Source organism: Capsicum annuum, chromosome 6 (genome assembly GCF_002878395.1).
Source record: "Capsicum annuum cultivar UCD-10X-F1 chromosome 6, UCD10Xv1.1, whole genome shotgun sequence".
Taxonomy (NCBI): Eukaryota; Viridiplantae; Streptophyta; class Magnoliopsida; order Solanales; family Solanaceae; genus Capsicum; species Capsicum annuum.
The window spans coordinates 219407550-219430689 of NC_061116.1; the positions used below are offsets into that span (position 1 = coordinate 219407550).

The window sequence follows — 23140 nt, forward strand, 5'->3', positions numbered from 1 at the left end:
CATATGAAAGAATTATATTACCGTCAAATTGGGAAGAGGTGATGATATTGCATGTGTATTTAGAAATCACGTAACAGGTATAAGAATAAAATTTAGTACACAATTACTAACACATGATATCATTATTCTACGATTTAAAACTCATAAATTTAAATCTCATTTTGCTTCTACATGTGATACTGAATTTATCTGAATCTAGTAGTCTCGACACTACGCATAAACTCATATATAAAATATAAAATATTACTAAAATTAGAACAAAGAATTATTTGATCAGTAAAGCATACTTCAAGATTTAAATTTTGTAAATTTGCATTTTCAAACCTTTAAAGTTTATGAGCCATTAAATTTAAATCTTCGAGTCTATTCGGACTAATTCTTACTACCATCACTTATTTGTAATCTCCCTTTCGCCTTAAAGCTATGTACACATGGAGACATTTAATTTTGTAATTTCCCCGGATGTATACAGAGACACAAGTCTATAATATATATTTTTCCGTATTAATTTGTTTGTCTGATTTATTTAATTCATTTTTTTTAAAAAAGTCTTTTGTAATAATTTTTTAATTTTAATTTTTTCCATATGACATGTTTTAGATAATAAAATTAAAAGATATTTTAATATATTTAAGGTATTTTTAATTTAATATCACAAAATTTTAAAAATAAATTATTTTATTTCTTTAACTTGATGTCAAATCAAAATCATATGAAAAAGTTGTAATAAAGTTTTTCTTCTTTTGTTTTCCCCCCTTAGAAGCTGTTATTCCAATAATTCGTGAGTAACATGTAGTTTGGAATTCATTATATCCAGTTTGGAGTTCACACTGGTCTACATATGTATTTTCAGTATAAGGTTTAACATCAATAGCCCATTAAATTCGTCAATAAATTTTATTTAAATATTTTAATTTTAACTTATTTAATTTTAAAATCTGAACATATGATAAAATATTTTTATTATATACTTTTGATTTAAATTTTGTAAAAAAAAATTTATGCGTGTTTTCAAAAAGTATAATTTTGATATTCTCATGTCAAGATACTATCAATTAGTTTTTTTTTTTTTTCATTCGGTGTCCAGTTCCCGTATTGGAGCCTGACTAATTCGGATTCGCGCTGCGTAGGGTCCATTCGGGGGAAGCGCTCCCTACCAAGGATTTTTCCATACCCAGGGCTCGAACCTGAGACCTCTGATTAAGGGAGGAGCAACCCTATCCATTGCACCACATCCTTTGGTGGTTACTATCTGTTAGTTAAATTCATACGATTTATGTGGTGAACTTTTCTATTTTGGTTTTACACTCATTTTGTGGGACTACATTGAATATAACAATATGTTATTGTTGTTTTCCTTTTGAAAAAATCACATAAGTATACAATTTAAGAGTCAATATTACAAAAACTATCACTAATTTTTTTGTTTACAAAATATAATTTTTATTTACAAAATCTACCAACTATTTACTTTTCATTTTTTTTCTGTAAAAAATCCAATTAAAAACACTGCTATTTAAGTGATTTTTTTCATATAATCAACTCACAATCAAACTCACATATAAAACCCTAATTTATTTTTTTTCTGCTTTTATTTATCTCTAGACTCACATATGAAACTATTCCTCCACCAACAAAACCTCCACCTGGTCGACCAAAGATGAAAAAGGTGGACACTTTTGACATAGTCAAACGTCAAATGCAGTGTAGCAAGTGTAAGGGCCTAGTCCACAATAAGAAGACATACGGGTTAGATTAAATCTTTCGACGTACAGTTGCGATGAGTTTTGAGGATTGTCAATGACATCGACAGGAAAAGAATATTAATGATTTTATGGTGTATAAATTGTATAAAAATTGGTGTATCAATAGTTCTATGATATCTGAAATAGTTAAAAATTGATGTATCAATAATAACAATTTTATAGTGTTTGGGCTATCTATAAATTGATGTATCAATAATAATATATTTTTTTTCTTGTCCTTCAGGACTGGCTCACTGGTTTGGAGGGTGGTAACCCACCAAAGCTACCAGGGATCGATTCCCTCTCAATGCCTTTGAGCCATGATCCTGTCGCACGCACGGAGTTTACCTAGTGCGGTTTACATCTCCTGATGTAATGTATAGAAATAGGCATATCAACAATTTTATGGTGATATAAAAATTCTTTTTGCTTTGTCATACAAAAATTAAAATAAATAAAACCTACAGATGGCATAGGAGTGGAGCGAGCGTAAACGAGGAGGACTGCAAGTCCTCTAACAAAGGATGCTGTTGTTGCAGCAGAGCCATTAACAAAAGAAGACCTTGTAGGATACCTCGCTTCTGGATGCAAATTTCCGATGGATGTTTTGGATTTTTTCTGAATGTTTGGTACTAATGATTGTTTTTCTGTTCTTCTACTTCTACGTTGTTGGAAAGGAAGAGGTCAACTAGATTGAATCTTTCGATAATTTTGAGGAGTTTCGAGAATTTTGATGACACCGGTAATTGAAGGTTATCAATGATTTTATGGTGCATGAATTGTATAAAAATTGGTGTATCATGGTGTATGAATGTATATAAATTGGTGTATGAATTGTGTAGAAATTGGTGTATCACCAGCTTTATGGTATCTGAATTATATAGAAATTGGTGTATCAACAACTTTATGGTGTCTGAATTATATAAAAATTGGTGTATCAATAATTTTATGATTTTTAAAATAGTTAGAAATTGATATATTAATAATTTTATGGTGTCTGAATTATATAAAGATTGACATATCATCAATTTTATTTTAAGGTGTTTTAGAAATTTGTGTATCAATAATTTTAAAGTGTTTGAACTCTTTAGAAATAGGTGTATCAATAATAATAATTTTATAGTGCCTGAAATATATAAAAGTTGGTGTATCAATAATTTTATGGTGTCTAAAATGTATAAAAATTGATCTAGTGTTTGATTGATATAAAAATAAGTGTATTAGTAATTTTTTGGTGTATTAATAAATTTATGGTGTGTGAAATTTGTATAAGATAGTTTGAATCAATAGGAGAATTTACTATCATTAATGATATTTTTTCTTAGAAGTATTAAAAATTAATGTTCATTGAATTAAATAAATTAAATTTTAAAACATAAAAAATATCAAATAAATGTGTGGTTTTTTCGATTATCTTATTTACTATTTTTTTTTTATAAAAAACTTAATTGAAAATTAACGTAGGAGAATTTATAAGATGAAATATCAATCATTAAATTGTCTCCTTAAATCATGCTATTTTAATTTTTTTTTTTTTTTTTACCTTTGATAGATTTTGTTATGTTTTGTAAATTAAAAACTAATGGTAATTTTTTGTAATATTGATTATTACATTGTATAATTATGTTATTTGCCCCTTTTCTTTTTATATATCTCAAGAAGATTTTCTTCTTTTTATATTTAAAATTAATTTGTGTCTTATAGAAATCTCATTTTACTTTTAATGGGATAATTTATGCATAGCCTAACAAAATATCAGTCTGGTTTTAAATCATCAAAAATATTTTTTTACATTTCTTATTTAGTAAAACAATATTATCACATAAATAAAAACACATATATGGAGAACTACGTATTACTCTCCTGTTCTCATTTAGATTTCTTGACAAAGTATTAAACATCCGATCCGTTAAAAAAATATTAATAAGAGTAATTTGACTTATTTATTTCTTATTAATTATTTAATTTATATATATTAACGTGCCGTTTAACTCTAGAATAATTACTGATAAGACAAAACAGAAATAATATAGGACCAGAAAAATAATAGTGCAAAGGTATGGGCGCACCATACTGACTTACAAGTAATTAAATTAGGGCAACTACCACAATACCCCTCAAAGTAAATATAAGTCAGAAGAGATTTTATTACTTGTCTAGCGAGAGGGAATTTTAGTTGATTGATTATTTGAACTTTCACAATATTAGTGGAGGTTTGATTTTTCTTTTTCCCTATTCCTAATTTTAAAAGAAAAAAAAAATACTTGCATCCTTCACGGAAAGTTGCGGGTATATGCAGGTTTGAATTAACAAAAAAACTAAAATTTAGTATTGTTCTCGTGAATAGACCTAAAATTATATATGTTCTTACTTAAATTTTATGATTTAAAACTACATGCATAAAACTAAAAATAAATAATTTTATAGTGGCTTTTTTAATATCTCTATTCATTTGAATAAAAATATGATATTTGATCATTACTTGTACACGTTATATTTTTTGACAATTTTTTAGTGAAAATTGATATAATAGAAATTGTTATTATTTCCTAGTTGTAAATTTAAAAATATTATAATTTTCAATGGAGTTACAAATTTTTCAAAAAAAAGAGAAATAAAAACATAGGGCGGTGCGGTTATCCACGGGTATGAATGTGAGGCGAGTTTATGCGGGTTTAAATGTAATGCAGTGCGGTGCGGTACAGTTTTAAAACTTACAGATTTAATAAAAATCCACACCACACCCACACCACATCGCACCATTGCCATCCCTAACGGAAACCCCACTTTTCTAAATCAAAATAAACATTCAATTGCCAAAATTAATTGCTACGTAACATTTGATATAATTACATTTTTTAAGGGGCATTGTTAGGCCAGTAATAATTATTATTGAACTATTTATATAAGTGTCATCAGCAGGAGTCCTTCCTGCTTCCACATGCTTCAGCTGCTTCAATATAATCCGTGATTTTACTATACTATCACTAATTAGTTATTAAATATAAATTATTTAAATATTAAAAAATTAATATTATTTAATATAAAATTACTATTATATATAAGTGCCATCAGCAGGCATCTCTCGGTTGTCCTCCCTGCTTCCACCTGCTTCAATTCGTGATTTTACTATATCACCATTAATTAATTATTATAAATTATTTAAATATTAAAAAATAATATTATTTAATAAAAAATTAAATAATCATTATATTAAAAAATTAATCTTATTTAATAAAAAAAGTAAATAACCATTTATGATATTCCTGTTTCAGCTGCTTCAACCCATAATTTTACTATATCACCCTTAATTAATTATTATAAATTATTTACACATTCAAAAATTAATAATATTTAATATAAAAAATAAATAATCAATTATTACATGTCTACTTCAGTTGCTTCAACTTGTGATTTTGTTATATCACCCCTAATTAATTATTATAAATCATTAACATATTAAAAAATTATTAATATACAATAAAATAAATAAATATTTATGACATGTTTGTTCCAGCTGTTTCTACCCGTAATTTTAGTATATCATCTCAGAAAATTAATAATATTTAGTAAGAAAAATAAAAATAGACATTTATGACATGTTTGTTTTAGCTGCTTAAACCGCTATTTTACTATATCACCCTAATTAATTATTATAAGTCGTTTAAGTACTAAAAAATAATAATATATAATAAGAAAAATAAAATATGCATAAAATGATAAATTAACTCTTGATGTTTTATATTAACTTGACGTTTTATATGAGGCCCACTTAAATTTTTTCACAAGTATTTTTTTAATAGAAATTTTGTTACATCACTTGTAATTAATTATTATGAGTCATTTAAGACACCAGACCCCTCGAGGTGGGAATCTACTGGGTTTGTTGTTGTTGTTGTTGTTGAGTCATTTAAGGCATGTCTGCTTTGCCACTTCAATCGTAATATTTGGTTGACTCTCAAAATTATATCAGTGTCACTTAAATATAAATAAAAGAAAAAGTATTATAAAATCACAATAATTAAAAATTTAAATTATTTTAAAAAATATATTTGATAATCAACGCACCAAAAATTTGGACAAGGAGAGAGTATTATAAATTATAATAGCTAGCAGCTTAAAATATCTAAAAAAATATATATTAAAAATATAATTTATTATCTAAATTTTATTTATGTCAGATAAATTCAGACCAAATGAATACGTAAAAAAAATACTATAATTCACAATAATTAACAACTTAAAAAAAATTAAAGATATAAAATATTTGACGGACTCTCAAAATTATACCAGTGTCGCTTAAATTGGAATGGAAGAAAAAATATTATAAAACACAATAATTAAAAACTTAAATTATTTTTAATATATAATTGACTATAAATACCATAAAAGTTTGGATAAGGAGAGTGACATATATTAATTGCAAATTACATGAAAAATATTATAAATTATAATAGTTAATAGTTTAAAGTGTCTAAAAATAATAATTTGTTATATATTTTAAAAGACTACGTAAAAATATTGTAAATCACAATAATTAACAACTTAAAAAATTTAAAAGATGTACAACTTAAATTATTTAACGACATATAAAAAATTTTAATTGATTCGTTGAATACTATCACACTCACATATATTGGGACAGAGTGAGTAACATATATTATTTGAAAAATAGTAGAAAGTACTATAAATTACAATAATTAAAAAATCAAAATGTGTAGAAACTTTATATAAAAAATTTAGTTGGCTCTCTAAATTTTATCAACGCATATAAATTGAAATAGAAACAACAAAATATATTATCTGAAAATTATGTAAAAGGATTATAAATAATAATAATTAACAATTTAAAATATTTAAAAACAACACCACAATTTAAAAATTACATTAAAAATTTTATTGACTCTCCAAATTTCATTGGTGTCGCATAAATTGAAATAACAAAAGTAATACATATTATCTACAAAATTATAAAGTACTATACATTACAATAATTAATAATTTAAAATATTTAAAAATCATTCAAGTTAAGACAAAAAGATAATATATATGCATCTAGTTTAACCATACGTGTGAAAAACTTAAAATATACTTGTCATTTGAGCAAATTAAACTTGAAAGAGAATGTAAGAATTCATAATCAACAGATGTTATATAGAGATAACAGTCTGCCGTTTATTTTTACTTATCCACTTTAGTTTTGCATGCTTCATAAAAAACAATCATTAATATGAGTATGTTACCGTATTAGTTGATGTTTAGTACTTTCTTTGTATTAAAATAATTGTCTTCTTTCTAAAAATATTTATTTCAATTTAGTTGGCCCCGTAGTGAAATCAAGAGATTTTTATTGTATTCTTTCAATACTACTCCTATCATTATATACTTAAATTTATATTTTCAAAACATATTTTATAAGACTAATTTGGTAAAATAAACCCCTAATAGGGGGTGCCAAGTCAACAATGATCAACCATTTTGAAACGAAGGAGTACGAAGTTTTGGAAAATCATCTGAAAAATAAGTAACTAATGCTAAGAATAAAATATAAGAAAAATAAATATTTTTTCTTAATATGTTAAAAAAACAAATAAAAATAAATTCTATTTTTGAAATAATTTGACAAGTAAAAATGACTACTTCCACCAACACTATGTTTTCATTAAAACTTAAAAGGAGCAAAAAGAAACAATGACTAAAGCAAGTTGTGAAAGCACATTGAACTATTTCTAAAGAATTACAGTATCAGGTGATCTTGACTTGCTATTGCAGGTTACTTAATTTTTTCTTTTTTTAATTTTTATGTAAATAATTGGATAACCTGTAATAGCAGGTCAAGTTAGTTGATAGTATTGAATTTTTTATGTATTGACGATGCATAAAACTTAAACTCATTTCTAAATAGCTACACAAATATAACCTATTTGTACAAACAAGCACCATCTAATTTCATATAACATCTTACCCAAAAATAACAGAATTGGCTACACCCTAATATTTATTCATTTTAAAAATTTTCTATACGGTAGGTTAGACTAACGTAGAAGTTTGGGTATGAATTAATTTGAGACTAAAGTTTATTTGTGGATTTTATAAATTGAACAAGTAAAAATTGAGATCTATTTTAGCATAGTAAAGTTGACAAGTTTGACCCAAAAAATAGAAAGAAGCACGGTGGGAAAAGCTATAAATAGGCACAACAAATTAGACAGAATCCATAAAAGTTGGATCAGTTTCCCCTCCACCATACCTTAATATTATATCACCCAAAAGAAAAAGGAAAAAAAAATAAAAACTTTTAGTAGCATTAGTTTTTCCAATCTACCAAAGAAATTTATCAACAACTTTAATTTCGTGCACTCCAACCAATTTGTGTCATCTACACTATGAGTATTTGTGTGCCCCTAGAAGTGCTACACTACATAAAATAAATGCACCCTATTTCTAAATTTGCTCTGTTGTGATTTCTCCTGGCTACTTCTATTTCTATACTAATCGAAAAAATATTTCTTGTCTTTCTCTCCTATAGTACTTGATATATATACAATAATGGAGTTAGCAAGTGTTCTCAAGTTTCTTGAGAATAGATCAATTCTTGTTACTGGTGCTACTGGCTTTATTGCAAAAAGTACTTAAATATTCTCTTCATCTTCTTGTGATTCCATCTCTTAATCTTAATTAATGGGGTGTTTAAAATTTTCTAATTCTTTCTTTTTGCAGTTTTTGTGGAGAAGATACTCAGAGTACAACCAAATGTGAAGAAGCTATATTTGCTTTTAAGAGCTCAAGATAACAATGCAGCCTTGCAGCGTTTCAACACTGAGGTACACACTAATACGTAGTTCGTTTGAATTCATGAAAAAAAAAATTTCATCTCCTTTATTTTCAAGTTTATATGAAAAAAATAAATAAATGAAAGGTCGTTATCCAGATATATACCTGATGATTTAGAAAATGGACATTGAACTTAATTCAACCCAAAAAAATATTCTTCATGAGATGATAATTACCAAACACCATGTAAAGGAGAAGGGGACCATCACGAGTAGATCCAGAATTTGTAAAAGGATAAGATGTTGAAGAGGTGGATTCACCATCTAAATTTTTACATACTGAGCTTTTAAATTTTTACGATTGAGCTCATTAATTATAGCTATCCTTTTGAATTATAAGTTTAAAATTATTTTTTTTTGAAGTTTTTTTTTTTTCATGTATTTATCTACACATTGTGTTGAAAATGTTGAGGTTACCACCAAAGGATGTGGTGCAGTGGATGGGGCTGCTCCTTCCTTAATCAGATTTCTCGGATTCGAGCTTTGGGTATAGAAAAATCCTTGATAGGAAGCGTTTCCACCCGAATGAGCCCTACGCGGCGCGAATCCGAATTACTCGCACAATGTTGAGGTTTGAACTGATTGACTAAATGGGATCTTCTCTACTAATAAACCAAAAGGAACTAGTTTATTTTTAGCTCTGCAAAATGAAATACGTTCAGATTGTTGAAAAGTTTTCACAAAATCTTTTATCATTCTGTTTTCCAACATGAAATTACTTTTTAAGTTAGAAGTTCATCGTTGGTGAAAACCTAAAACGTTGGAATTGGAAACTATTGTAGTAGTATTATTGGTAGGCATTTATTCATATACGGAACTTCATCAAATTATGTTAATTTACTCATCCCTCCGTCCCATTTTAATTGTCCCAAATTTTCTAATTTGATTTCTCATTTTACTTGTCATTTTTCACAAATCAAGAAGAGATAATTTTTTTCTCCATGTTTTACCCTTTGCATTAATTACTTTTTCTTCAGATTAAAATGTAAACATCATTCAATAGAGATACTATGATAAATTAATCATGTTATTAATTATTTTTCTTAATCAATGTGCCAAGTTAATTTGTCCTTGGGACAGGTAAAAATGGGACCGAGGGAGTATATAGTGAAGTGTTTTTAGTGGGGCAAAAATACTTGCTATTAATCATGTTTAGATGTCAAAATGTGGATATAAACACTTGCCATATTGTATCTATTACATTGACATAAATATCAATACAAATAAATTTGTCAGTACAAACATATCATGTATTTGAATTGTATTTGAATTTAGCGTTTATATTACTTAATTATAATTAATTAATATATATTTACTTAATTATGATAAAAAATATTAATTTAATATATAAATGAGTGTGTATGTTCTTACTTCTACCTTATTATATTTAGGGAGGGAGCAAGAGAGAAAAGTAAAGAATCAAATGAGACACGAGTTATAAGTTGAAAAGTGAGTTGCAAATGATTGTTGAAAGTGTGGCGGTAACAAGGCAGGGGCGGACCTACATTATTTCCCGGAGTGCTCCGTCATCTAATAAATTCGACGTGAAATAGAAATAATTATATAGAAAATATAGAAAAATAGATATAAAAGCACCTGCTAAAATACAAAGTCGATTGGATGCATTGATATGTAGATTGATCTTAAACTTCTTTATTAGAAGGGGCATCTTGGGTTCGAACCTCACTAAGGCAATTTTTTACTTTTTTCAGTTTTTTATTTTTTTAAGCACTCACAATCCTTAAATTCTAGATCTGCCACTGCGTATTGTAATATATACTCACACACACTATCATTTTTCTAATTTTACTAGGTTATCAATAGAAGCGGAGCCAGCCCTCTTTAGGGGTTCATCCGAACCCCCTTCGACGAAAAAATATATTATTTATACATGATTAAAGTTATTTTTTATGTGGTTATAGTAGGTGTTGAATCTCCTTTGACTTAGTTTTTTTTTAATATTGACCCCCCTTACTTAAAATCCTGGCTCCGCCTTTGATTATCAACCAATACCTCCCATAAGGTTCACTTATAAGTTACTTCCTCCGTTTTAAAAAGAATGACATACTTTGACTTGATACAAAGTTTAAGAAAATAAAGAATGACTTTTGAATCTTGTGGCCTTAAATTAAAGTTGTGTCAAATATATCAAAATGTCCTTTAATCTTGTGATTCTAAATATGTCATGTGAAAAATTGAAATTAAAGTATTGACAAAAAAGAAAAGAGGTCTTTTTTTTTTAAATTGACTAAAAAAAAAGTAGGTCATTTTATTTAAAACGGAGGAAATATACAATTTCCTTGTAAGTTATTCAATGGTGAATATTTTTGACAATGTCAGTACATTCAAATTTGAACTTAAAAGAAAAAACTCTGTTTAATAAGAAGAAACACCCTTGTTACTTAAAAAAAAAAGAATCTACTCCCTCCGTCCCAAATTACCCATCCCCAAATTAAGATGACACATTGATTAAGAAAAATAATTAATAACATGCCTAGTTTATCATAGTACCCCTATTAAATGATGTTTACATTTTAATTTGAATAAAAAGTAATTAATGCAAAAGGTAAAACATGAAAAAAAAAATTATCTTGTCTTGATTAATGAAAAAAGACAAGTAAAATAGAATATCAAATTAAGAAATTTAGGACGGATAATTTGGGACGGAGGGAGTATCGTTTTTGGTTGAATTTACTGATCTTATTTATTTGTTGTTGTCTTTTCAGCAAATAAATATACTCGTACATTTAATTACATGAGTGCCCTAATAGGATGGGCACTCATTCAATTACATTTAATATACTCGTACACATTTGGTCAATTTCCAAAAAAATGGCACAAATTACCCTTAGCATGGGTTGGTTGCCCCTACCAACTGAAGTACTGCCTAGTGTTTATACAATCCCTTACCTTAAGAGAATGGTATTATACGAAAATATATGCTTATTCCCCATAAATTTCTTTTTTATTATGAAAGACCTAAGTTTATAAAGGCCAGTACAAAATAAGGACATAAGTATCAATACCCCGTCAATATCTTTTCTTGAGAGCCCATTTCACTAATTAATGAACAAACCCCTTATATTTTCATTACTTAGAAATACAATTAAAAGCAGATGAAAAAAGGTAAGTCCACTAGTACATGGAAGCACAATTACTAAAGCAGATGCTACAGTAACATGCATCTCTAGTATTTATAATAATTTGGAAATTGTATTTTTGTACAACTACATAAATGTAAGTCAATTCCATCTTTTAATTAACAGGCTGTGGAAAAGGACTTGTTCAAGATTCTAAGGGAAAAACATGGGGCAAATCTGAATACTTTTATCGCACAAAGGACCACAATTATACGTGGTGATATCACATTTGAGAACTTGGGGGTCAAAGACACTAATTTGGTGGAAGAAATGTGGAGGGAAGTAGAAGTTGTTGTTAACTTAGCTGCAACTACTAATTTTGATGAAAGGTATGTACCACCAAGTCCTTTTAATAACTGTTTATAATAAGTGAAATTATTAAATAAGACGGATAACTTGTTATAATTGATTAAATAGTAACGATAGGGTAAAGAAATGTACAAAGTTAAATCCACTTTCAAGATATATGTGAATTGATCAGTGTATAATTTTGTTTTACAAATTTTCAATTTTTTTTTAGATATGATGTATCCTTGGGGCTCAATACATTTGGAGCTATAAACGTACTCAACTTTGCCAAAAAGTGTAGTAAATTAAAGGTCCTTCTACACGTATCGACTGGTTAGTACCTTCCACCTCATTTTTTATTTAGTCCCCGTATCTTCAAAGTGTTATTTTACTATTGATTGTCTCGATTGTTTTATTTTGAGTCGGGGGTCTATTGGAAACATCTCTTTCTCACATCTGAGGTAGTGGTATGGACTGCGTACACTTTACCCTCCTCAAACCCCAGTTGGTGGGAATATATTGGATATGTTGTTGTTGTTGTCGATCTTCGAATTATGAGTTTATTTTAAACCAAATAATGAAAATGTGTAATTATGAAAGCTAGAGATTAATATAATTACTCTACTTTGATGGTTGATTTCATAAATGACATTATTTTTGTATTTGCTTAGCATATGTATCAGGGGAAAAGACAGGGCTGATATTGGAAACACCCTATAAGTTGGGTGAGACCTTGAATGGTACATCAGGACTAGATATTCATACAGAGAAGAAAGTGATTGAGGAAACATTGAAGCAGCTCAAATTTGAGGGTTCATCTGAAGAAACTATTACATCAACCATGAAGGAGCTTGGCCTTGCAAGGTATTATTCCCTCACTGTAAATTTACTCGCACCCGATGTTTAAATTGATTCAATAAATACATGACATATGTCTTCACCTATCATTGGATAAGCTTTATCGTACTCTTCTCCTTTGGTCCCCTTCCCCCAAATAACAAACACAGAGAGGATCTAGAGGTCTAGTTAAATATATATATAATCTACCACATATTTCGCGGTGAACCTAGTAACTTTTGCAACATTAATATGAAATTGTTGTAGAAATTTATAAGCTTCAAATCTCGAATTTTCACTAACGTATAGAGATGACCTTTGATTTATGAAGATCAAGAAAGTTTGGATGGCCCAATCCCTATGTATTCACGAAGGCATTAGCAGAGATGTTGTTGGGAGAGTTGAAAGAAGATGTGCCTCTTGTCATCTTTCGTCCTACCATCGTTACTAGTACTTTCCAAGAACCCTTCCCTGGTTGGGTTGAAGGCATAAGGTATACATATATATTGATAAAAGAAAGAAAAATACTCAGCTGCTATCTTTTTCTTTTTTTTTTCTTGTTACATCAAAATGGTTGCTCAAAAATACTATATGATTAAGTCTTGTTCATTTGGGGCATGCAGAACCGTTGATAGTTTGGCAGTTGGATACGGTAAAGGAAAAATAACATGTTTCGTCGGCAACCCTGATTCCATTATTGACGTAGTAAGTAAATGCTTACACAAGTAACGATGTCTCAATATCAATATGCTCGAATAACAGAATTTAACTATGTGCAGATTCCAGCAGATATGGTGGTGAATGCGATGATAGTAACAATGGTAGCTCAGGCAGGCCAAAGAGGGAGTCAAATGATATACCATGTTGGAACGTCAGTGTCACATCCAATAGAGTTTACATGGCTTCAGGAGTATGCATTCCATCACTTCAGCAATCATCCATATATCGACAAGCAAGGGAAACCAGTCATTGTTGGCAAAGTTAATGTCCTGAGCAGCATGGATAGCTTTCGCAGATACATGGCTCTTCGTTACTTGCTTCCTTTAAAGGTTTGTTCACCTTCACTTGTTCCCACAACAAACATGTATGCTCTTTCTCAATTACAACAGCGTACACTGTGTCATACCAAAAGTACAGTTTGAGAAGAGTAGGATGTACACAAACCTTACCCTACCAAGCTAGGGTAGAGAGGTTGTTTCCGATAGACCCTTGGCTTAAAAGAGAAGTTAGGGAAGCAGGGTTGCAAGAAAATATGACAGCGAAATATCAAAATACAAGACAAATGAAACAACTGACAATAATACACATTGAAGAATAAGAAATTACGAGAATACTAAAAGATACCGCTACTAATCGGGAGAGGAGAGGAGGCTACCATATTATGTTGCTACAGGGAAATTCTTCTATTATGTGATTAACAAGAAGTGGTGTTCTACAGGGATTAGAAGTAGTTAACACACTACTCTGCCAATTCTTTCAAGCCAAATATTTGGAGCTTGACCGGAAAATCAAATTTGTGATGCGGTTGATAGATCTTTATGCGCCCTATTTATTCTTCGAAGGAATGTAAGTAAAATACATCTCTATAAGGTCTAATTTATTACGCTGCTTAGTATATACAAGTTAAACTCGTCTTTATGTATTGTAATCAATCCCTCTCACGGTGTATACAATAATCTTGGAATTTTCTTTGACAGATATGATGACATGAACACAGAAAAGTTACGTAGGGCAGCGAAGGAGTCTGGTATTGAAATAGACATGTTCAATTTCAATCCCAAGAGCATCGACTGGGAAGACTATTTTCTGAACATTCACATTCCTGCGATATCTAAATATGTAATTAAGTGAAAAAAAAAAAAAAAACTGTATTTCCTATTAAAATAATTTATATTTCTACGTGGATTGTTATCCTTTGTTGCTTATCATTTTCAACTTATCCATTTTAAATTGTTGTATCCTCAGGGACACATTAAAGAATTGATCATCCTATAGAAGACTATGCATTTCAATTGAAAGCACATCTATTTATACGAAATTCTTTTCCACTGTCTTCTCCTTTATTACAAGTAATTCACATATTTTAATGTCTAAATCATTCTTAAACATGCGTCCGCAAACTCTTCAGACAAAACATCCTCCTTGCATTCAAGAACGGACGACTAACCTCGACATGGAAAAACTTGGGATGCCAACACAAATTTGCAGAAACTAAAGAACCGAATTGTAACAGGTAAAGGAAAAAAGATAGGTGATGAAGACATGTATCGCTGTCTGGCAATTATATTGCGAATGTTTCAACTTTGACATCTCAACTAAATTAATGAACGATAAATCTTAATATGATCGTTTGAGGAACACAGACAACAGTAAATCTCTTTCAGTTCATAAATTTAGAAAGGAAAACAAAAATTAGCTCCGCAAGGAAACAGTTGAGCGCCATAACCTGGTAATGCATGCAGTTGGGCAAGGTTCTGAAAAGGTATCACCTTCAAATTTTCAAGATTGTAGACTGGTGTCAGATGGAGATGGAGATGGGGACCTCTCTTTCCTCTTACCAGCCAAACCGGAACATCCATTTAAGCCGCCATTCTGATTTGTAAAACTATCTGAATGGCAAGGGGCTGCAATTTGATCGAGTTCACTAACTCGAGAAGCTTCTACTACGCTTGCATGTAGTTTATTGTCGGATTCACATGAAGCTTGTCTGGTGATGCAGAGCCAAGTCCTTGAAGACTCCTCAACGACCTCACCCGCCAGAGGCACATGCCACGACCCTTTCCCGGATTCCTGAGATATATGTATAATAATATGAGATGTAAATATCCAAAGACTACAATACTAGCAGATTATCACATTAGCTGAAAACTCAAACTATAGATAGACATGTCACTGGGAATTAATCAATAGGCCATAATAGATCCTTTTCTATATATAAGTTCATAATAGATCATTTTTCGTTTACTAGTCCAAACAATTTAAAGTTATGTCGCATAAATTTGTAAAGGGATATCCACTATGCAATAAGATGCAAGTTGAGGAAAAATATAGAAGTCCCAAGAATTGACAGAAGTATTGATACGTTTAAGTGAGGTAGCAATAGTAAGACAACCTTAATTATTTCAACTCACTAATCCACAACAAAGAAACTTGTCACTTTTTTATATTTGGTAAAAAGACAAAAAGAACTGTATAGCTTCCTCTACGCAACACGGCCCTTTCAAACCACTTGATCAAGCTTCAATCACGTTGTAGTCTGGATCATATGCAGTGAAAGCCTATATCTATACGCTATAGATATTTCTCTTAGATTACCATCTGACCTCAAGATCGGACGAAACTCAGCACACTCAATTTGTTCCCCCCCCAACTCCCCAAATACCAAGAAAATGCATATAGACATTAACCGAAAAATCGGAGACACGAAAAGAAGACATAATCGAGATGCTGAACACAGTTTAGAAGGGAATGAGAGCAAGATAGAGTTTACCTGAATGACAACAGAATATGTGGGTGGCATCAAAAGTTTAATCTCCCCTTTAACAAAAGTGTACTTGACCTACAAATTACCAAGATACATCAACTTGTCAAAATTATTCCTTTTTTCCAAGAGACATCACCTAATAAATTACCCAGCTGAAACGCCATACAACAATTTACCACTAACTATATGCATTATAAGAGGAGAGCACATAAAAAGCCTACAGACAAATTATGAGAGAAAGAGAGCCTAGAGACAATCTCACCTAAAAGGTAAAGACTAAATAAATGAATGAGTGCCCGAAACAATTTTTGAAGACTTTATGACATAGATAAGACCTTATCTAATATTCATTCATTCGTTGAATAAATGGATAAAATAGTTCTGAAAAATATTCCTGTTTCAGCCACTAAAGTGTACTTTCGACGAGTTGAGAACCAAAGTATGCCACCAAACTAAAAAAATTACTAAAATATGTCATATATTTAAAATAGAACCAAAATATGCTTAACTCACAATATTTGTGAGTTATACACAAAAATTTTAATGGCAACCAACAAACATCGTCAACTTTTTTCATAAAGTGTATAACTCACAAAAATTGCGAGTTATCAATTTTATTTTAACATAACTCACAATTTTTGTGAGTTATCAGTTTTATTTTAAGATAACTCACAAAAATTGTGAGTTATGTGTTAAACAATAAAGCACTTTCCCAATCTTCACCTTTACGCGATTGAGATTCAAAGAACCCTACCCCAATTTCAACTGGTCCCCCCTTTATCCATCGATTGTGCTTCAAAACCATACAAAGTCGATGATTCTCCACTGGTCCCCCCTTTTCCAACACAAATTGTTGATTATTAATCATTCAACAGGTATTTTTCAATGTTTTTATTTATTTTTTAATACTCAACTGAGGTATTACGTTCAATTGAAAAATGATATATATGAATCTTGAAGTGATATGAGTTTAAATTTGATGTGGGGTTGCGGCTTTCCTTTATGTTATATTGGATTGTGTGGCGTGTGCAGTCTTATTTATATGTGATTAACATCTTGTGTGCAATCTTTGTTTTGTTGAAATGTGCCGTGTGGGGCCATTTTATATTTTTGTTATTGTTGTGGAATTATTGATTGTAATCGGTGAGTATCTTTAGTTATTGCCGAGTCTTTAATAAGGCGTTGGCATCAGCTCCCTGCATGGTTAAAGCATTGTATATAGATGTTTACATGGATCATGTTCTGCTTTAAGGACAAATCTACATCTATCTTCTTTTTTCTATGTGTGTGTGTCTGCAGTTGTTACAATCATGGCATGGTTTTCGCAAAAAAGATTTATTTGCAATCATGGAGAACGACTAATAGTCCTCGTCAACAAGTGGATTCAACAGTCCCGAAAAAGGAAAACCGCAACCCCACATCAAATCTAAACTCATATCATTTCAAGATTCATAATATATCATTTTTCAATTAAACGTAATGCCTCAGTTGAACATTAAAAAATAAATAAAAACATTGAAAAATACCTGTTGAATGATTAATAATCAACAATTTGTGTTGGAAAGGGGGGGGGGGGGCAGTGGAGAATCGTCGACTTTGTATGGTTTTGAAGCACAATCGATGGACAAAGGGGGGGACCAGTTGAAATTGGGGTAGGGTTCTTTGAATCTTTTGAATCTCAATCGGGACCAGTTGAAATTGGGGTAGGGTTCTTTGAATCTTTTGAATCTCAATCGCGTAAAGGTGAAGATTGGGAAAGTGCTTTATTGTTTAACACAACTCACAATTTTTATGAGTTATGTTAAAATAAAATGAATAACTCACAATTTTTGTGAGTTATACACTTTCCAAAAAAAGTTGACGATGTTTGTTGGCTGCCGTTAAAATTTTTGTGCATAACTCACAAAAATTGTGAGTTAAGCATATTTTGGTGCTATTTTAAATATATGACATATTTTGGTAATTTTTTTAGTTTGGTGGCATACTTTGGTTCTCAACTCACGTTCGACACTACAGTTCAATAATTATCGAAAAAACTGTGAAGTTCATTTCTAGCATTTATCCACCTCTCAGCTAAAAAGGTAACCAAGTATGTGGAGACATTTTCACCTAAAGTTAAAAGTTTGGTCACTCCAACAGAAAAAGAGGAATAACCCAGTGAAAAGAAAACAAATAAAAAAAACTACTTCATGACAATTCAGAAGATTAAAACACCAAGACACCAAACAAGTTGCTTAAGACTGCTACAGATGGCATGATATGCTAAAGCTCTTCACTTTAGGCACCAGAGGAAGAACTGATGGAGTTCAATTATAGGAAAAATATGAAAACAAAAGTTACAATAAGTATATTTCAAGAATGCATCCAAAACATGACTGTAAAGAATGAAATTAATATCTGAAATAATTTCATTAAGCAATTGAACCTGATGTCTTTCTTTCCATCTGGCGAAAAAGCTGCTACCCAGGAGCTCAAAGATGTGATCTCTCATTTCATCATTTGTCACGAGCAAACACTTATGTTTCACTGCTGCATAAAGCCAATACCTATGTCATATTGCACGATGTCAGATAGTATAGATTTACTGAGAAAGCTGGAAATAATATTCAAATCATATGACCAGTCGAACGGACAAGAATAGAGGCATTTTATCACTTCACAAGTTAAAAATTAAATGTTTCAAATTCTCACTGGAGCTACAAGAAAAGCAAGATAAATGATGACTACAACAGTTCTCAAAAATGTAAAAGGTGAAGTGTTAAAGGTAAAATAAATCAATGTGATATAACATTTCTGTATTCAATTTTCCTTTGATCATTAGAATACTTTAAAAACAATCCTAATGAAAAGGAGAAAGAGAAGTTCAAACAGTCTTCAGCTCATACCAGTCATCATTGGATCCAAAAGGTGTTCCGTAAAGTATCTTTTCATTTATCCACTCTTCAAGCAACTCTCTATAGCCAGCATTCTCAAGAAGTGCATGAACACGCTTATTGTGTAATATAACCAGTGGCCACTTGTTGCTCCTGCTATGCAATTCTTTCACAGCAGTAACAAGCTGCTCTATTGCAATATAGGATGGAACATGAGTCAAATAGCTGTTTTAACAACATTAAGTGGAAAAAACAAATGAAAGGCAATAAATAGCAAACTTAATATTATCAACCTGTGGAATACTAAATCCACCCTCAGCAAAGTTCTGCTGATAGAGCCCAACATTTGCTGCGTCCACTACAGCATCATAATCTGAATGCTTTTCCAACCAGTCCTACACCATTCTAGGAGAAGTTAGGCAAGAAACTCAGAAATACTTGAGAGACACAGCATATATGTCACGTTTGAATAGAATAATTGTGGAAAACCACATCCGAAGAAAAAAATAAAGATAACTTTCTCACCTGAAATTCTTTGAAATTGGAATGGACTTCCCTTTCCATAGCCAAAGAAGCAACTGACTCCGCAAATCTTTCTGTCTCTGCTCTGTCAATATCAACACAAACCAACTGTTCCCCACAAGTTAGACACCTCCCATCTGGAGCTATTTGGGACCTCTGTGCAAGCCATTTACCCTTCCCAAGCCATCCAAGACCATGCCATCCCCCCCCATTTTGTAAAATTGCTTCTTTCACCTGATCCATATCCCAATTGGGTAACCCCACCTTAGTTGCCATTTCCCCTCCAAACCAACTCTGTATGATTTCTGCTGCCGACTCACTTATGCTCCTGATTGACGTTCTCAGTTTATGTAAATACTGATAAACCTTCTCTTCCTTATCTTTCTCCACACTCACCTATACTTAAAAGCAAAGTCAACAATTATGCCTCAATTCCAAATAGTTGGGGTCATCACTATGAATCCTATATAATTATTCCACTCTATTTAGCTATTTCATTCCTAGACTGAATAATTTGAAGGTTAAAATTCAAAGATTAAACAAAAATCTGCACATTACATCTTGTTGACCTATCGATCAGTATATAAGTTCATCCTTCTCTTCAGGCAGAGTACAACCTACCGACGCCCCCAAACCAACCACATCCAGAAGTGAAACCCAAGTACCTAACCCAGAGATATTTAATAGATAGCAAACCAACAGAACAAAGTTTGGACAAATGCGAAGCACTTGCAAAACTAGTTCAGATTAGCTATATGAATCATGTTTAACCATTGTGCTCTAGCCTCTATTTGGATTTTGGGTTCATTAATTTGAATATTCAATATGTTGAAAAAAAGTGTACAAACATAAAATAAAAATCCACACATTACAGCTCATTGAACATTGATCAATTTCCAAATTGGTCTTTCCCGCAAACAAATTACATGGCGCATTTTAATTTGAGAAGTAAAACAACTTTCCCTCCTACAGAACCGCAACCTAATCAAGAGACATTTACAGATAGCAAAACTAATAGAAGCAAAAGTGCTGGCAACTCAAATCACTGAAAAAAAGACTACATCTTGAATCACAATTTACAATCAAAATTACTGATATGCTCTAAGTTATGAGTGAAGGGTCAAAAACGCACCTAAAGTATCCAATTTTTCGAGTTCCAAACCTGAACTATCACTCGTGTGAGTTTCTACCTCACCATCTATTTATCAAAACACATCTCAACTATCAATTGTTTACTTTTTTCCTAGCTGAAATACCACCATAGTTCAAATCGGAAACTCGAAAAAACAGGATACTTTAGGTGTTGTGTTAATTAACAATAACTGGGACAATGCAAAGCCAAAAAAGAAATCACCTTTAACAACCCAATAAGCTCAGCTTCCTCAAGCTGCAACCCAATAAACCTCATATGCTCCTCCACTTCATACGCCTTATCAGCCTCACCCATTTCACAAAAACAAAACAAACCCGGACCATAAGTCCTCAACTTCCCATTCTTCCCCACTCCTTTAGCTAACTCAAACGCTTTATCACCATCACCACTCGCCGCCGCCAACCTAGCAACCGCCGTAACAGTAGCTTCATTAGGACTCACATTACATAAACCCATTTGTTCAAATACTCGAAACCCAAATTCAATTGCAGCGGTTTTAGTTAACGGGTTCGAAACGGCGTTGGAGCAAATGTAGAGAAATGAGTTGAAATGGTTATTGGTAAAACGGATTGTTGAAAGAGATGATTCGTATAAGGAGATTGCGGTTGAAAGGTCTTTGGTTTTCGAGCAATTGTCTAGGGTTAAACGGAATTGGATTTCTGGGGTTAGGGTTTTCTTCTTCTTTTTGGGTTTTTCCATTTTTCCGGCTGTACACGGTGGCGAACGGCGGGGGAAATAGTAGACTTGGGTTTGGGGTTTTGGAATGATGCGAGGGTTTAAGGGTATCAATTTTAATTGCTTTTTAATTTGTGATCAATAAACAACTATTAAGATATTGATTAATTGATTATTATTTAATTAATTATTGATTATTGTTGGTTCGATTCTTGAGTTAATTCTTAAGATCTCCCACAAAAACCATTTCAACTCATTTCAATAACATTTCATTCTTTAGATTTGAATAACATTTTGTTCACTTTTTACTAACATTTGATTCAACTTCTTACTAGGATACTTTATATATTATAGATAAAATTATAATCTAATAAATACTATCGGATTATTAATTCACCTCTTAATAAAAATGGTCAATGAAAAATTAAATAATAACCCAATAATTTTAAATAGTAAATCAATAATTAAATCATTAAATTAATAATTCGAATCATTAATTCAATAACTCAATTATAAGTTTGAGTTTTCGGTTCAATAGTTAATTTGCACAATCCTAATCCTAAGGTCAATTAATTTTGTAATTCTTAATAAATCTATTTTTTTATGTTTTTTAAAAAAGGCTCTACCAAAAATCTCTCATGCGGTATTTTTCAGAAATCTTTTATTAAAATAATATACAATCAAAATTAAATACTAAGAAATACAAAAAATTAAACACGCAAAAAAATTATAATGCTAACTAACAAATGACACAACGCTAATAACCTACAATATATAACAAGAGTCATCAACCCAACGCAAACACATCGAAATGACTAAGAGGTCGTTTAGTAGAGTGTATTGAAAACTTAATGCATGTATTAGTTTAATATGTATTAATAGTATTTTGTTTGATATATCCTATTACCCTATGTATAACTAACGCTTACATTAGTTATACACTTTATTATGTATTGAGATGTGTATTATTAATACCTCAAAATCCGTGACATTTGTAATACAATGGATCTAATGCACACATTAACATGCTTAAAGACACTATTATCCCTCAAAAAATTTTTTTCCATACTTTTCAACATATATATTGAGGGTATTATGTAAAAAAAATAGAAATTATCATGTTATTTTTAATACGAAACTCTGCATAACAAAAATACAAGCATAACTAATGCAAGCATAGACCATAGCTAAAACAAGCATTGCTAATACAAACATTACTAATACACCATATTTTACATTATTCTTATACAATCTACTAAACGAACCCTTATCAACTGGTTGATCGATTATTTTTCAATTACTAATACTTCCTTCATCCATTTTAATTGTCATTATAATTCAAACAAATATTATGGGAAAATATTATGAGATGTGGACATTGAGTGATGGGGTTGTGGATCGTGGGCTACGTGGGATTGGAGCGAAAATGAAGTGGATTGAAAAGTAGGAGATTACAATTAATCTGAAATGTCACTTGTAAACTTGTTTTCACTTTCTTTATTTCTATTAAGGAAGTTATTTTTTATTATTTTTATGAAATTAAACTTTTTAAAAAAATTATTTCTCAAATATTTTAATCAACTGAATATG

At 30.6% G+C, this 23140-nt stretch overlaps 2 protein-coding genes across 5 annotated transcripts; one reads left to right on the top strand and one right to left on the bottom strand.

Moving 5' to 3' along the window:
* Positions 1–7954: 7954 nt before the first annotated feature.
* On the top strand, positions 7955–14881 carry LOC107875646 (fatty acyl-CoA reductase 3). Of its 3 annotated transcripts, none has more exons than XM_016722435.2 (10): positions 7955–8373; positions 8466–8569; positions 11845–12047; positions 12239–12339; positions 12678–12870; positions 13175–13336; positions 13467–13548; positions 13623–13892; positions 14282–14409; positions 14541–14881. In XM_016722435.2, exons 1-10 carry the CDS (start codon positions 8295–8297, stop codon positions 14692–14694), a joined length of 1476 nt encoding a protein of 491 aa, XP_016577921.1. In that variant the 5' UTR covers positions 7955–8294; the 3' UTR covers positions 14695–14881. The 3 variants fall into 3 exon arrangements, with proteins under 3 accessions (XP_016577921.1, XP_016577922.1, XP_047270012.1); XM_016722436.2 differs by having other exon boundaries at positions 14282–14433; positions 14541–14771; XM_047414056.1 differs by lacking the exons at positions 7955–8373; positions 8466–8569 and adding an exon at positions 8964–9149.
* LOC107875645 (proteinaceous RNase P 2) lies at positions 13515–21692 on the bottom strand. Of its 2 annotated transcripts, XR_001675851.2 has the most exons (8): positions 21077–21681; positions 19726–20118; positions 19494–19595; positions 19213–19385; positions 18753–18873; positions 16334–16402; positions 15290–15633; positions 13515–13958 (listed from the first exon to the last, which is right to left on the bottom strand). XR_001675851.2 is itself a non-coding variant. In XM_016722434.2 (7 exons), the coding sequence occupies exons 1-7, from the start codon at positions 21572–21574 to the stop codon at positions 15343–15345; spliced, it is 1647 nt and encodes a 548-aa protein (XP_016577920.1). In that variant the 5' UTR covers positions 21575–21692; the 3' UTR covers positions 15094–15342. The 2 variants fall into 2 exon arrangements, 1 of the variants encoding a protein (XP_016577920.1); XM_016722434.2 differs by lacking the exon at positions 13515–13958 and having other exon boundaries at positions 15094–15633; positions 21077–21692.
* Positions 21693–23140: the final 1448 nt, after the last annotated feature.

Coding starts and splice junctions, on each gene's coding strand:
- LOC107875645 (XM_016722434.2), bottom strand. CDS start 21,574: ATGGAAAAACCCAAAAAGAAGAAGAAAACCCTAACCCCAGAAATCCAA. Junction 19,596..19,725: donor CCAATTTCAAAGAATTTCAG/GTGAGAAAGTTA, acceptor AGAATGGTGTAG/GACTGGTTGGAAAAGCATTC. Junction 15,634..16,333: donor CATATTCTGTTGTCATTCAG/GTAAACTCTATC, acceptor CATATATCTCAG/GAATCCGGGAAAGGGTCGTG.
- LOC107875646 (XM_016722435.2), top strand. CDS start 8,295: ATGGAGTTAGCAAGTGTTCTCAAGTTTCTTGAGAATAGATCAATTCTT. Junction 12,871..13,174: donor AAGGAGCTTGGCCTTGCAAG/GTATTATTCCCT, acceptor TGATTTATGAAG/ATCAAGAAAGTTTGGATGGC. Junction 13,337..13,466: donor GGTTGGGTTGAAGGCATAAG/GTATACATATAT, acceptor TGGGGCATGCAG/AACCGTTGATAGTTTGGCAG.